At 34.8% G+C, this 16,227-nt stretch overlaps 1 protein-coding gene across 2 annotated transcripts; it reads right to left on the reverse strand.

Annotated features, from left to right (window-relative positions):
* Window positions 1-345: 345 nt before the first annotated feature.
* On the reverse strand, window positions 346-4,869 carry LOC132130758 (calcineurin B homologous protein 3-like). 2 transcript variants are annotated; one of them, XM_059542558.1, is made up of 8 exons: window positions 4,444-4,869; window positions 3,612-3,681; window positions 3,259-3,339; window positions 2,572-2,711; window positions 2,384-2,445; window positions 2,145-2,252; window positions 1,687-1,734; window positions 346-1,474 (listed from the first exon to the last, which is right to left on the reverse strand). In XM_059542558.1, the coding sequence occupies exons 1-8, from the start codon at window positions 4,505-4,507 to the stop codon at window positions 1,397-1,399; spliced, it is 651 nt and encodes a 216-aa protein (XP_059398541.1). In that variant the 5' UTR covers window positions 4,508-4,869; the 3' UTR covers window positions 346-1,396. The 2 variants fall into 2 exon arrangements, with proteins under 2 accessions (XP_059398541.1, XP_059398547.1); XM_059542564.1 differs by lacking the exon at window positions 4,444-4,869 and adding an exon at window positions 3,901-4,311.
* Window positions 4,870-16,227: the final 11,358 nt, after the last annotated feature.

Here is a 16,227-nt window from a genome sequence, read left to right on the forward strand (position 1 = left end):
TTCCTGATATCTGAAAATTTCTGTGGAAGCACAGACGGGGTTTTTGCAGCGGTGCCCTGCTTACTAGCAAACCAACCAAAGGAGTGGCATGAAAAAAAGGAGGGAAGTGGGTCCCACAGCCTTTCAAAAGCAATTTGTGGCGGGGAAGACCCACTAATCAAATAACATGCTATCAAAACAGGTGCTTGTGTAAGAACTTATTTCCTGTCTAGTGCTGGCAACCTCACTTGACACTTTCACATGAAATATGAAAGTGATCATCAACTTTTTACCGTCAAATACTGAAGAGAGCTAAGAAATGCTTTGGATTGTTTCAGGGGAAAAAACAGCAGGGCATTACAAAAGTTTTCAGTGTTGCAGAATACCATTTTATTGTGGTAAATGCAAGTTGCGCGTTGATTCCATACAAAGTGGGTGCATGTACAGTCATTTTTTTTTCCTTCAGAAGACACATTAATTCATTATGAGACATTTTTGCATTTTCACAGAGGAAATGCCATATTCATTTTTGCAAATAAAATGCTCAGCACAAGGTTTAATTCAACTGTTAAACCTACATCTGTACAATCCATGCACAATTTATAACTGCTAACACAGCACAACTTCAGCTCTATGTCTCAAAGTATGTCATCATTGAACTATATGTGGCTAATGAAACTGATTAAAGGCCTTTGGTGTACACTAACAGACTATCGGTGTCACAGTCTCATTAATTGTTTTAGAATTTTTTTGCATAGTTTGTAATGTAATGTTTGCTGACACACTTTTAGTTGCACTTGCAAGAACATTCTGAAGCATGCTTATTGGTTGTAGAAGTACCTGAGTATTTCTAAAGCGACTGACTTAAAGCAATGATATCAGCGATATCTGCTGGTTGATAGGAGTAACTGCAGTTCTTTTTTGAGACTATGGATTCAAGTACTGTTTTCATTTATTTATTAGTATTATTGCACATCAAAACGCACACATAAATTGCTATTGCTATATCACATTGTTAATAACAAGATTGTTCTATTTAGTATTTATATATTTCAGTGAAAATATATTACAATTGCATTTGGTTAAAAGCATTCAACTTTTTTTTTAAATTGTAGGTTATCAGTTATTTTAGAATAAAGACAAAATAATTACAAAAATTAAGTTAAATAATTAAACACTTTTGCATAGTTTTAATTATATCGTATCATAATTATGTATTATGTGCATGCAAAGCAAGCCGTTTCAGATATAAATACACACACTTTTCTTATTGCTTTTAAACTTTTGTAGAATAAGTATCTTACAAATAATTAATAGAACTAGAGATCTATCCAAACTATTCTAAACCAGCCTCATCTAATAAAGTGCTTATTTTACTGGAAAATATACATTTAACCAGCAGTATTTAGACCTAATGTTACTTGCACAAAACAGTTGCATCCATGTTTAAGAAGCGAATGTGCATATTTGTCTCAATTTCAACTCCATTAAGAATCTGTTGAGCAAGAAACAAAGAAAGAGAGTGAAGTCAGGTTATAACAGTAAGGCAAGTCTTACATGATCAAATTATGCAATGTCTTATGTTATCGCATGTCATGTGTGAATATGTTTAATGCAATGCAAAGCATAATATTTGCCTAAACGAAAATAGCCAAATGGTAAATAAGATCATGTGGCTTATGCATGCAAATAGACAAATTGACAAACCTTCAAAAAATGCTCAAATGTTATTCCTTCATAGAAATCATCAGGTGCCTGAAAAAAAAAACAAAAAAAAAACAGACAGATTGGCAAGAACATGATATTTCATTATAAATCAAATGTATAGATGCTAAAAAAAAAAAAAAAATTCTAATTATGAAAATACATAAAGGTGACACCTAGAGTTGACCAAATAAAATGTGCTTCATGTGGCACAATTTACATGAACTGTTTTTATTTTTATTTTACTAAACTCAAAAATATGAACTCATATTAATAAATGAACCTGATAACATGAGGTAACACCGACAAATGTCAAGTGTTTAAGCATTAAATCAGGTGGGAAAACACATTTAGATTACAACTTTTTACAGATATATTGATATAATAATGATATATTGTCAGATATATTGATATATAGTTACTCCTTGCAATGTTTGTGATCCAGTCTCTAAATAACATACCATGGGACCGACTGAGATACTGGCAACCTCCAGCATTGCAGCATCTGCAATGCCTTTAGCTGTCTCTCTTCCAAGAGCTCCACTACGGGACAACAACTCCTCTACTACCTAGACAAGACAGACCACAACACTGCTGAAAATCTGTGAAGATAATCATGAACTACCCATAGGCAAACATATTTCATGAATTATTATTAATTATTAAATATTTAATTACACAAAAATTAGTTATTTCTTACATGTCTGTATTCCTCCAGTGTTATGGTTCCATCATTGTCTGTGTCATGCATGTTGAACAGGACTATTAAGAAAGAAACAGTATTGTATCAATACTTTTGTGACTTTATGGCTCAGTTGACTGGTATTTTATCTCCAAGTATCCTAGTTTCCAGAGAGTGTTTTGAATATAATGTCTGCATGCCCTTACAGCGCAGTTTGGATCTTCTAATTTTTTCTCTCTGCTCCTCTGTGATATGTTGGGGTGGTGCTCTGAAGTACGACATGACCGTAAGGAATTCCTCAAAACCAATTTCTTCCACAGATCCCACACCATCTTTCTGGAAGTTCCTGTGAAGTACAAGTGGTCGTAGTAATGTCTTATTGCTCCATATCAACAGTTTTGCTGAGCCCTGAATGCTACATTTTCAGGTTTATGGTTTGCAGATGATTTTGACTAATGGGACTTGGAAAAAAACACACACTAAAGAAAGTACACAATGCTGTAGCTTGTAAATCTACATATTGCAAATTGAAATATTTGTTTTCTGAAGAAGACTGTGTATTGTAATGAAGAATGTTTTCAATCAGTCTATAATACATAGAGATCTAAGAACCTATATATATGATACTGATGATATTCATATAAAGAAGAAAAACAACACAGTGCGTACAGACTTCCCTTTACTATAAAGGTGTTGTTTCACATCTATTTTGAATAAAGACATTTTGCTTGCAGCCAGTGACATTCATGATGTTTCTAATGAAACTTTAAAAATGTGATTTAGTATTTAAATGCAATCTCAAATTCTGAGGCAGTAGAGGATCATTTCAAGCGTCACATACCTCGTCACTATTAAAGCCATATAACATATATAGTATATAAACAAGCACAAACCTACTATCGAAGAAAGCTTCTATAATCTGGGACCGAATTGGGTTGCTTTCCAGGTCTTGGATTGTTTTAAGGTCATCTCTCCTTTAAATGAGAACACAATTAATTAATTTGACAGGTAAAAGGCAGGCATTATGGTTTGTATACTTGTGTATGATTAAATGTTGTATAACCAACCAAACCACCTAAGCAGACACATAAATAAAGCATAGCAATAATTTTTCTAAATGTCAGTACCAGCAAAACTGGTTTGATTTGATTCTTGAAAGGCATTTTGAACACTCATTGGTTCAACAGTCAGACAAGAACAATTCTGCAGAATCATCTCCCACACACAACAACCACTTGCAGATTACCGTAATGTTTCCTCGTTTTGGCTGAGCTGCTTAAAGCGATTGTGGAGAAGAGAGATCTGCTCCAGTGAGACTGAAAGGGAACGAAAGTAATGTAGTCACCAGTCTGCACCTTGCACTATGTGTGAAGTCAACAACACAACTGCTAAAACTTCTCTTAAACACTTCACACACACACAGCTGTCGACTGACTTACTCTTCTAACTGAATTATGAATGATCACATAAGTCATGCAGTTACTTTAAAGAGGCTGGTCAACCAAAAATTCACAATTCTGTCATCATTCACTCACCATAATTTTGCTCCAAACCCATTTGACTTTATTTCTTCTAGACAGCATAAGGGTAATGTTAGAGACTGATAACATCAGTCATTGTTCACTTACATAGCAGAAGATGAAAGCAAGTGATAACTGAATCTGTCATTAAGGCTGCCAAAAAACATATGGCTTTGGAACAACATGAGTGTGTAAACAATGAATGTGCGAATTATCACATTTGTATGTTAGGTCACTATTTCGTGTCTGCAGTACAGAGGTATCAACTAATCCTCCATTACCACCGTTTTGTCATCCTATGTCCACATAAACAATTATGAATACTTATAACCAAAAATCAACATTCATATAGTTTCCAACAGGTAGGCTACATATTACACTAAATGTATGCAGTACAGATCTGAGCTGTAATTTACAAGTTATGCAAATTAGATATTTCAGATCATTTCATTTATATAATTATACGTTTCCTGTGTATATGGTGCTGCGTAGGTCAAATATTAAGTAATGGGTTATTAATTAGATTAAACATAAACCCTTCGTAATAGTTATACTCACAGCCTGTCTTCTGTGACAGGGTTCGATATTGATGGTCATCCGGCAAAGACTGAAAGCTTCCCATCACGACAGTGATCCTCCACCAATAAGCGAGTCTGCGAGTCTGTTGCTCGATCTTCCGGTGGTTAAGGTTTCACTCATACAGCCGTGTTTGCCTTGCAGAACACGCGCATGCAAATTGCATGTGCCTTGAGAGAACGAGAACGTGTCCTCTGGGTCCTAACGCCGCATAAACATCCTCTGCATCACCGCATCACCTGCTGTTCTAAAAATGCACGCCTACTTGCTAATCCAGTTTCTGAACGTTGATTACGCCCAAACCAGATATTAAAATATAATCAAATCTTGCGTCTACACAATGAAGAATGAAGAGAGCGACCGCATTCATTCATAATACATGTCACCGTGACAGCAGCAGGCGTACAGCTCTTCCTGGAAAACAGAAATGGAAAAAAGGCCACAGAAAAGCAGCCTTTGATAAATTGACGGGATAACAGCAAAGCAAGGAGATGTACATTTATTTTGTCACGTCAGATAGCCTAGTCTAAATTATAATTGCACTGAGCAGTATTAGCGTCCTCAGCCCTTTCCCTGGGAAAAAAAAACACGAAATCGAACAGTCGTTCACTCGAATTGCATTATTTATTTGTATTCCGCTTCAAGCAGTAATGGATAAGCACAAAACTAACCCATAAACTAGATAAGCTTGACAAAAGCTTTAAAAAAGTAGGAGCGTAAAAAAGAAAAAGAGGCTTCACCTGATTTAATACCACACTACAAAAAAATGTTACTTTGTGTTTTTCTTAAAATCAACATTAAGCAAAATGACCCAATAGCCTATGTTAAGTCTTGTTTTCTGAAAAATATATATCAAAATTGAGTAAGGTCATGCTTAAAACAAGATGAAATATCTGCCAGTGGGGTGAGAAAGGGAAAACAGGATTTTTTCTTATGTAATTTTAATTCTGTTTAGAATGTTTAGATATTAATACTACAAAACAAGACAAAAATGCTAAGAAAATATTTTTCCAGTGCAAATTATAAAGATAGTAAGGTATGAGGTATAAAGTAGTCGAATTTAACCTTACTGAGAGAGAGAGAAGGGGGAAAATACTATGTAACTTTATGCCAAATACCTTTAAAAAAAAATGTGCTCACAAGACTTGCTTTAAAAGTCATAATTGATATCGAAGCCTACTAAATCTATTTAATTTTGTAATGTATCAATCTACCACACGATGGCAGTAAAGATCATGACATCAATCTGTTGCCCAGTGGGCAGCTAGACCACTTTTTTCACTTTGAAAGCACGTAATGTATATTAAATGTCAATGAAAATGACAGTGAAGGAATGATCCAATTAAAGTTTTACGTGACTTGTGTTAATGCATTTCTGGCCTTATCGGGGTGTGGAGCAGTAATTCCCAAACATTCATTGGCTATTGATAAAGGAAGTACTTAAATATTTAGTTTTGTTAAAACAATTATAATCATGATTATTTTAGTACTTTCTAGTAAAGACAAACAATATTACAATAATATTACATTTTAGTATTCTTAGATCAACTTCTTGTAAAGGGTCCATAAAGGCACTTAGTTTCAAAATATTGAAATAAATAAAATAAAAAATATTCTTTTAATAATGTTTTATTCATAGCATTTTTATTTATAGACCCCATGCAATACATGTAAAAATGAATGATGATGTCAGTTATATGCCATAAATGTCACATGCCACAAAATGAGTTAAAAACTGTTAAATAAACTGCTTGATAAATGTGACCATGGATCACAAAATTAATGTACGATGATTTGATAATAATTTAATGAATAAATAATGAATAAAAAGCTTTCCATTGATGCACGGTTTTATTAGGATCGGACAATATTTGGCCGAGATACAATTTGAAAATCTGGAATTTGAGGGTAAAATAAAATAAAATCAAAATACTGAGTAAATCGCCTTTAAAGTTGTCCAAATGAAGTTTTTCACAATGCATATTACTAATCAAAAATTAAGTTTTTATATATTTACGCTAGGAAATTTACCAAATTATTATCTTTATTTGTTGACTGGTACTGGTGGAATTTTCTTTGAATTTGATTGTGATATTCCCACAGTGAAATAGAGAAACACTTCTCTTTATACTTTAGTGCCACATTTAAAATGCTAATCTTGACAGTTAACTACAGAGTATAATTTGTGTTAAATGCAATGAGGAAACCTTATGAATTCAAATGTAGTGCAGTCCATTCGTTTTTCTTTTTTTTTAATTTTTATATTAAAAACAGAAAAATAAGAAAATGGTTCCCTGTGGAAGTAAAATAATCACAAATGTTTTTGAAACAAAAAGCATGGTGAATTGAACTAACTAGAAAAAAATTATGCACTGCATTAACAGTGCTTGAATTTTTATGCCTTGTATTTTCAGGACTGACATTTTTAGGGTCTGAAATGTAAAATAGTTGTTTATTTAATGTTTAATGTCACTGTATTACTTAATTGAGGCTCATAAAGTGTCATTGGGGAATCCTGAGGTGTGACATAAGAGGGAAACTGCAGTGTTACAACTCAGCGTCACACAAGTCATGATATACAGTTAAGGAAACTAAGTAACCGACATCAATATCTTAGATGTAATGTTAGTTCTGTATATCAGTGTTGGGTAAAAAAACAAAACAAAAAAAAAAGCATCATAATCTCCTTTGGAAGAGAAAGCTGGTTACATGTGGCAGCAAAGATGCTGAATTAAATGTAAACACAGTGTTGGAGCATCTCACTATATTTTGTGTTTGTGACACTAGAGGGCATATGAGTATTTTTGAGTACATTTAAGCCCCCCGCTGATGAGTTACAGGTGCGCAATGGAAGGTCAAACAAACTTCTTGACCGTGCTGTGCGTGCTGTGATGAAGGTGCAGGAAATTGTGATCGTACCTTTTAACAGTTTGTTTAAATGAAATATTTGTTTATTAATGAAGAAACGAAGTTACGTTTAAGTTATATTTTTCTTTTGTTTTATTTTGTTATTTGCAATGCCAGATGGACAATAAATGGATTGGCATATCCGACTTTTATTTTTGGACAATGACTTGATTTATTCAAGGTAAAGCAGGCGTCAGAAACAGACTCCTAAATTCCATCTGCGTCCCTACACACAACTCTTTTGTCTTAATCAGCTTTTCCACATATACATACTGTCCCTGATAATTATAAAAGTTTTATTTAAGAATTATAAAATCATTGCAGATCAGTTTTTGTGAATGACTTGCTCTACCTGTTGTTTTGCTCTTCATCAACAGCCGCTTGTGCCACCTGCTGGTGAGCGACTAACAGCAGATGCAGATCATGTACTCTAACATGCATTTAGTAGTCTATCGGTACCAAAACTATTTAATAAATTAATAAACGGCTTGAATATAATAGTGAAGGTTAATTGTGATGCAAGGGGGCGAGCGTGATTTCACCAAGTACAACATGTTCCTGAATCAACATCCTTGTTGATCCTGGAACAACATTCCAATCAACCAATCAGAATTGAAATATAACTTTTCAGAAAATATCTGTTTTAGGCTCAAAATCATGGTTAGGTGGTTCTACATCCTTGTTAATCAGCTATCATTTCCCACTGATTTTAGGAATAAAATATGGGTAGGGTTAGGTTTAGGGGTAGGGATTGGGTTTAGTCTATATTTTTGGACAATAATGTTGATCCAGGATCATCAAAAGATGTTGGTCCAGGAACATGTCTTACTTGGTAAAATTATGCGACCGATACAAGAGAATGCAGAGAATCATGTTCTGATGCAAAATGTTGATCACAAATTCTTTATTGACTGTAAACCTTATATATGCAGTTAAACCTGTTAACTGTTTAAATTTTACATTAAAATACTGTTAAATGTACAGCTTTTGGAAGTGAAAAAGAACAATTCAACTTATCATTTACAGTGATAAACTTTAAATTGACATTCCCAAAATCAACCATGTAACACTTCACATTTTATGGCTTTTCACTGAGATGACTATGTTTCGGTTCATTAAACAATATGTTGTTAAATTACTGTCTATTGCATTATTTTAGTGTCCTGTGTTACTGTGATGTAACTATGATGTAATTCTACTATTTACCTCAGCTTGTGAAAAAGGTACTTGTGATAAGCTTTGATTAATAATGTGGCTTTCTTAATACCAGCTGTTTTGGTGATTGTTAGTGTATTACATAGGTACAAAACAGATTTTTGTGCTTCAATATATATATAAAACCTAGAATACTACTACAGTCTGGAAATTAAAGCTGCTGTGTTTTGTTGTTGTTGTTGTTGTTTTGTTTATTTGTTTGTTTGTTTTACCATAAATTTCACAGATTGTTTTTTTACAGTGTATACCAAAATAGGATTTGGAGATGTACCATAAAAACACACAAATGAACTACCTGCATAGTATTTTATATTAGTGCCCATAATATTAGTATTAACCAACCCGCTACCAATATCAGAATTCACATGCAACGGTTAAGACAAGTATAGAACAATCCTTAAAGAACAAACTTTAATATTAGTTTAGGGAATTACACTGTAAAAAAAAAGTTGCATCAACTTAAAAAAATAAGGCAACTTATCGCAAGCGCTTTTTTGAGTAAACTTAACAAACGGGGATTAAAGTCCACCCAAATTAAAATAATAACTTAATATCACAAGTTGTCACAACATAAATAGTCATGTTAACCTAAAAAATATCAGAACAAAATATTTTTTTGTTTACTGAACACAAGGCCTATTATCTATAAGCATACACAAATTTAAAGTGAAAAAAGTGACATGACATTCAGCCAAGTATGGAGACTTATACTCAGAATTCATGCTCTACATTTCACCCATCGTGCACACACACACACACCATCATTTATGCTGCGGCAGCCAGGAGCAGTTGGTGGTTCAGTGGCTTGCTCAAGGGCACCTCAGTCATGGTATTGCAAGCCCGAGTTTCAAACCCACAATCCTAGGGTTAGGAGTCAAACTCTCTAACCACTAGGCCACAACTTTATAATGTTCCAATAGTCTAAATAAATAAAAGACCATACCATGGGTCAAATAACTATTTTTATTATTGAAAGTTTGTGTCAAAAGCACAAGGACATACCAAGTCTTGTATATTAATTTCTTAACTCAATGCATTTTTCAATGAACTCAACACATGGTACATAATGCATGTTAAATAAATCCAGTGTTAATTATATCTTCCTACGTTAGCAGTCTTGTGGCATGAAGTCACATGTATTTAACATATTTGTTTGTTTTTAAAGGAACTATTATGTGAAAATTACTATATTGCATATTTTAACATCAATCTAATCCACTGGGCAAAGTTACGTCCAGTGGACGTCTTTTTATGTCTTTACAGACGTTGAAAAGACGTCCACTGAGGAGACAGAATGTTTTTATGACGTCTTTTTTTTTAAATATTTTTTATGTCTTCTGTACGTCCGATATAGACGTTCACAGATCCTTCTTACAAGGTTCTGTGACTTTATTTCTGTGAGACATCTAGATAAGCTCTTATTGAGAATTAACAGAGGTTTAAATTTTGATACTTGATTCATTTGAAGTCACCATTGTGGTGGACAGTGTTTGGTTTAATTGGGATCTTTAGTATAAGTCTCCATACTTGGCTGAATGTCATGTCACTTTTTTTCACTTTAAAATTGTGTATGCTTATAGATAATAGGCCTTGTGTTCAGTAAACAAAAAATATTTTGTTCTGATATTTTTTAGGTTAACATGACTATTTATGTTGTGACAACTTGTGATATTAAGTTATTATTTTAAGTTGGGTGGACTTTAGTCCCTGTTTGTTAAGTTTACTCAAAAAAGCGCTTGCGATAAGTTGCCTTATTTTTTTAAGTTGATGCAACTTTTTTTTTTTTTACAGTGTACGGGGGACACAAATGGAATAATTCCAGTGCAAATCCTGGCTCTGGCTCTCGGCCCAACTTCTGATGCTCCTCACGCTTTGGCCGCACCCACCAGTGGAGAGAGTCACTGTCTGTGTCTCAGTACCCCAGGATGCCCTCTCATTCAGAGCAGCTGTTGTCTGAGAGCTAGAGGCAGCTCCCTGACACTCTGTCAGACTCTCCTCTTAGAGCCCCTCCTCTGCATACCAAACAAGCAGCATGTCCTCACGTTCTCATGATGGTTCTTTCATTAAAAGCAAATATCTTCAATTAAATCTCCATAAAAGTGTACTGAAGGCATGGAAATTGTGCGATGACCCTGCCATTTGATCTGTCAGCCCATATTGGGTTTGCAACATCTAAAAATTGGAATTGTTTTTATTTAAAGCTTTGTTATTATTCGAGAAGCAGAGAGCTTCCTTCTTTCATTGTCAGTTATGTCAGCTTATACCGGATAGGAGTGGACATCATGTCCTTGAGCTTTATAGCAAAGCTGCAGTGCAAAGAAAAGAAATTCATTACACCTCAGAGCAGACTGCAGACTCCTTTAGTTAACAGTGTAATGTTTCAAAACTGATGAGAGGAGCTTACTGATAGACCTACTGTAGAATTCCATCAAAAGGGGACTAAAAACACGTTTAATATTATGTAATTTGCACAAATTGTAAAAGTGTAAAAACAATCATGTTAAAAAAAACTGGTTGCCTTATAGACTGTAGTCAATGCATTTAATGCCCTGCTTTAGGACTTTTGCTAAGCCTCTGGGTACATGCAGGAGAGGGAACAGGACATCTCATACTGCAATGCAAACATTTCAAGTGTAGTATAGTTTGATTGACACTATCATAATTCCAGTGAGTTCAATTTACAGAACATATACAGAACAAAACAAATAACGGCCAATCTTTTTAGAGTTTTAGTCTTAAAACTTGATTTCATGTTTGTAAGCTTTATATCCAGGCTGTGATCACAACTTCTTGCTATTGGATATGGGAAAACCGTGATCCGTGAGTATGCCAAGTCACCGCTCCCCTACACGTCTCATTTCACTCTTGAAACTTCCACTTAGAGAAATTATAAAGTTTGACAAAAAGTTACATTTAGGTACAAAACACCATGCAGGGCATTTAGAAAAGTTAAAGAAAAGACCCACTAATGCATTTTTGTTCCCAAAGAAAGTCCATGGGAATTGTGAGAGCCATTATAGGTCAGATCTAAATGAACCGTTTCAGAGACTGCCTACGGTGACAGCTCACACCAGCTAAATATTTAAACCACACATGGTGGAAAATATAAAACTAAGAGCACTCCAGTTGAGAACAGGATAAGAGAAGAATACATGAACAAATATGCCATTGACCAGCACGAAACCTCTTCTACAGGAGCTTTTACAGGAGGCATGTGAGGCCTTGGGATAAGAACTTCTCTGCAGGGATACAGTTCGTGATGATATCACTAACAATTAAAAAAACATTTTTTTTAAATAATAGTTTCTAAGTGTCAAATAATTTAATGCAGCTAGTAGCATAATGTGAAATGCAACAATGACAATTCTTAAATCTACAAAACGTACAGACCTCATGCGTCAAAGAAACAAGTGCGCAGCTGTCTTTAGAATTCTGTCTTTGAACTTTTGTTTTTGCGGTAGCTCTATACAGTGTAAAAAAAGACTTAAAATTACAAGGTAATTTGCTGCACGGCTTTTTTGAGTTTACTCAACTTTTAAATGAATTAGTTCACTTCAACTCAATTCACTGAGTAAGGTATCACATGTCTCCCAACTTAAAATCTTTTGTTCAGCTGATTGAGTTTTTATAGTTAAAAAAACTTTTATGTAATTTCAACTTTCAATGTTATTTTCACTTGACTTAATAAAGTACATTCAGTTGACTAAAAATGTGTTTTTAAACAGCATCACAAGGTTAAAAAAAACTACTACATGCTTGATATTTTGGTCCAGGTTTTATTTCAAACCAGCAGCAAAACATTGGTAACTTTAACCATACTCATTCTAAAAAAAAAGTAATTAAATGAGTAGGCAGAATTTTTTTTTTTTTTTTTTAAAAACATTCAAATTGCTATCTCATTCAATCGGTCCTAAATACTTTAAATGTTCTACAGTATGTTTAACATTTTAAATTGTTAACACAAAACATGTTACAAAGCGAGCAATATAAGTGCAAGTTAAAGGAGTACGCTGACTTTTTGGGACTTTAGCCTATTCACCGTATCCACCACAGTTAGGGTGAGGCTCCTTCGTCTGTTCGGTGTTGGCGCGCTTCATTGCACATGCGCCAATTTCATGGTCGTTAGAGTGCGTATGCTCCAACCTCCAACCCAACTTGTATACTTGTTAACTTGAATTTACAAATTGAATTTACAATCAATTCTAGGTTGGTCCAACAATTGTTGAACCAACGTCTTTTCACTAGTTATGCCAACATTTTTGCATTTAATTGTCCAGTTAACTAAAATATAATCATTAGTCTAACTTTTTGTGACTTGGATTTTTTACAGTGTAGCATCACTGGCGAAGTGGATTTACTTATTGTAGAGTTAATGAAAGTTATCATATGCAAGGTAATGTTTAAAAGCAGATGTCATAACAAATGTCAGCACACCGGGAAGAACTGTTAATTCATAAATTTCCACGACCATACCTACATGCTGTCGAAATACAAAAAGGAAGACAGTGAGCAGGACTACATAGGGTCTATACACAGTGCATATGACAAAAATACGCATAACATGACTGTTGTATATTCTTGGTAACTGCAATGTAAGCTGTTTTACAGTGACATTTAGAAATATTTAAAAACGTGTGACCTCTTAAGGTCAAAGGCAGGCTTGAGATAAGGGTATGTCACACAGTTTTGTATTAAGTGGAGTTTTAGACAGGAGCTCCTCAGTAAATCCCATTAGCTTGCCACAGGGATCAAGCATTCTTCAAATTTGATACATTTTCAAGACCAGATTGTGCTGGGTCATTGTAGAAAATTATTAATCAGATCGACTGCTGTGACTGCAGTTAACTGTACAGAGGATTATTCATGACTTTTTAGTGACTGTGACTTTATAATGTGCAACATTAAACTTAAGTTATTATTATAAATTGTTAAAAATATGAATAAATATTAACTGTTATAATATTTGAACATACATTTACTTTTTGATATCTGATGTTTTCAGATGGCCTAGTTTTTACAAGTTAAGGAATTCATTTTTATACAGTAAAAAAGGTTGTATTTATATATCACATAAACAACATACAAATTCATATAACATTGTACATAACTGTAAGACATTTCATTTTTAAAAATGTATCATATATATATATTCAGTCATAGATTCTTCCTCTCTTTTTCTAAGTTTGTTTGTGCAGACATAAGACAGCCATTAAACAGCAGCCGCTTCTCTAAAACGTTTCCATCCGCCTTACTTATTCATGAGTACAACACAAACACATTAAGTTACTTGTAGCAAGCAGAACATTTCCACCTTTCCACCTGTGGAAGTTCGCCAATTAAAGTGTGACATTGTTTCATGGCAGCAACAAGATTAATCGTGCGACAGTAGCTTCCTGAATTAGATATATCGGGGCTCTTAAAATACTCCTTTCAAACTGGATTATCCTAAGGATTGCCATATTAATCTCCCCATCTTTTCATTCTTCAGCAGGGAGCTTGTCTGCTCTGTCCCTGTGTGCCATGAATCAAGCATTTGTGACTTGCATACAGAGGAAGCTTCCTCAGGCGCTTCTCTCATGGTAATCCCTGACAAACATCTTCTTCCCAAAGAAACTCACATTTAGCCTGATTTTTGGCAGGTTATGACACACACAGCAGGAGACAAGCAACCTTGTCCGTGTTTTGAGAAACTTGACTGGACTTCAGGGCTAACATTTGACCTCGGGAATACATTAGTACATTTAAAGAGGTAATAAAAGCATATTGGCCCACTGTTGCAGATCTTTCAGGGAGGCAGAGGTTTCTTTTATGAGGCCTTTATGGCAACTGATCAGTCTTTTTGCTGTAACACTTCCCAAAAGGCCTCTTAAGAGAGACGATCAAAGTAACAAGGAAGGTGGATGGCACAAACAAACAGCAGTAAAGACTACCCTGCATTAGTATCATCAGAAAAGTTAATCACTTCACCCTTTGCTTGCCCAATTGAAGGTCAAAACCCATAAAATATCAACGAATCACTCAATGAAATGCTCTGGGTTGTTCATTATATGCATGAATTGTGTATAATGGGGATGCTCATCTATAGCATAACCAGGAAAGATTTAATTGGCAATTTAAGGCTGCTTTTAGTACAAGTGTAATTGTTTCAACATAGTATAACAACTCAAAGAGCTCAGTCCAGCTCCTTGTGAATAAACCATGAGATTTGTCCCCAGGGTCACCTTGTAGGAAACAATATTGTTCAGACTGCCAGAATCCTGGTTGAGAAGGATGGGCTAAATCTACTCAGACAATGGCTAGCATAGTGGATCCTTGAGGATAATGAATTAGTCAAAAGTTTTAAAGCCACACAATAGGATCTCGCAGTGCAATTTAACCTCCTGACGGACAAAAGTCTTCCTTTAGGTCAAGGTTTTATGTTGGCACTGTCTCTATATATGAGCATCTTAAATGGTGTACCGGAAAGAAAGAGGAACATCTGAAAAATGTACACACATAATCTTGCAATGGAAAAGAACAGAGAAATTGGCACAGTTAACACTGCATCACAGGTACTGTTGTTCACATTGAAAATAATGCTGTACTTTTTCATTTTTCGCATTATATTCCATGGTAAGAGTATAGTACTTTTATGGTTTTGAATTTTTTTTCACATTTAACAAGCAAAGAATGAAATCACTCAATTAAAGGCTTTGGAATCTGTTATCCAAAAACATTTCTGATATTTTTAAGATTGGGGAGCTGAAGGATGTGCCAGAGTAAATTACACAACATCCAACATCAGTCCATTCATTAAAATGCCCTGATCCACTAACGCATTAACTCAAAATTGAACAAAGGCAAGTAAGTCACCTTCTCTGAGGGTGACCTGCAGAAACTGACATAAATGTAACTAGTATTTCATAAAAACCATTTATCATTTTCAGTTGACCTAATCTGTCAACAAAGTCATCCAGAATCCTTTTAAAGGCGGGTAATTGAGTCTGCTTAAAAGTTAAAGTGAGTTGAGGCATGTGGAGGCAGTACATATACAGCATTCAATCACCAATTCCAAGGAAATACATTGTTTTGAAATAGTTTTCACAGCTGACCAGGGTGCCTTGCTTAAAGGGTTAGTTCACCCAATAATAAAAATTATGTCATTAATAACTCACCCTCATGTCGTTCCAAACCCGTGAGACCTCCGTGAGTCAATCTTTATGAGGTTCCATTTGTGCCAAAATTATGTCGACATGCTGTCTGTCTATGCTATATGTCGTCTCAACTTACACCTGTCATCTGTCATTGTCGTATGACTGTGTCGTCTTGCGTGTTAATGCTGCTTGTGTCATGACTATGTGTCGTTTCCCTCTGTCGTTACTATTTGTCGTCTTCCATGTCATTGCTATGCATCGTTTCCTTCTGTTGTTACTATGTGTCGTCTTCCATGTCTATGCTATGGGTCGTTTCAATCTGTCGTTACTATGTGTCGTCTTCCATGTCATTGCTATGCGTCGTTTTCTTCTGTTGTTACTATGTGTCGTCTTCCATGTCGTTGCTATGCACCATTTCCCTCTGTCGTTACTATGAGTACGGTGTACATTTTAGGACATCCTCAGACAGTAACTTTACTACTTTGCCAAAATAAAAGCTCGCTGGTTGCAA

This window comes from Carassius carassius, chromosome 4 (genome assembly GCF_963082965.1).
Source record: "Carassius carassius chromosome 4, fCarCar2.1, whole genome shotgun sequence".
Classification (NCBI taxonomy): Eukaryota; Metazoa; Chordata; class Actinopteri; order Cypriniformes; family Cyprinidae; genus Carassius; species Carassius carassius.

Bases quoted from the DNA above. Each gene is read 5' to 3' on its own strand.
- LOC132130758 (XM_059542558.1), bottom strand. From the start codon at position 4,507: ATGGGAAGCTTTCAGTCTTTGCCGGATGACCATCAATATCGAACCCTG. The intron at 2,712-3,258 runs GTTTGTGCTTGT...TGTACTTCACAG, and splicing joins GAAGCTTTCTTCGATAGTAG to GAACTTCCAGAAAGATGGTG. The intron at 1,475-1,686 runs GTTTGTCAATTT...CTTGCTCAACAG, and splicing joins CATTTGAGCATTTTTTGAAG to ATTCTTAATGGAGTTGAAAT.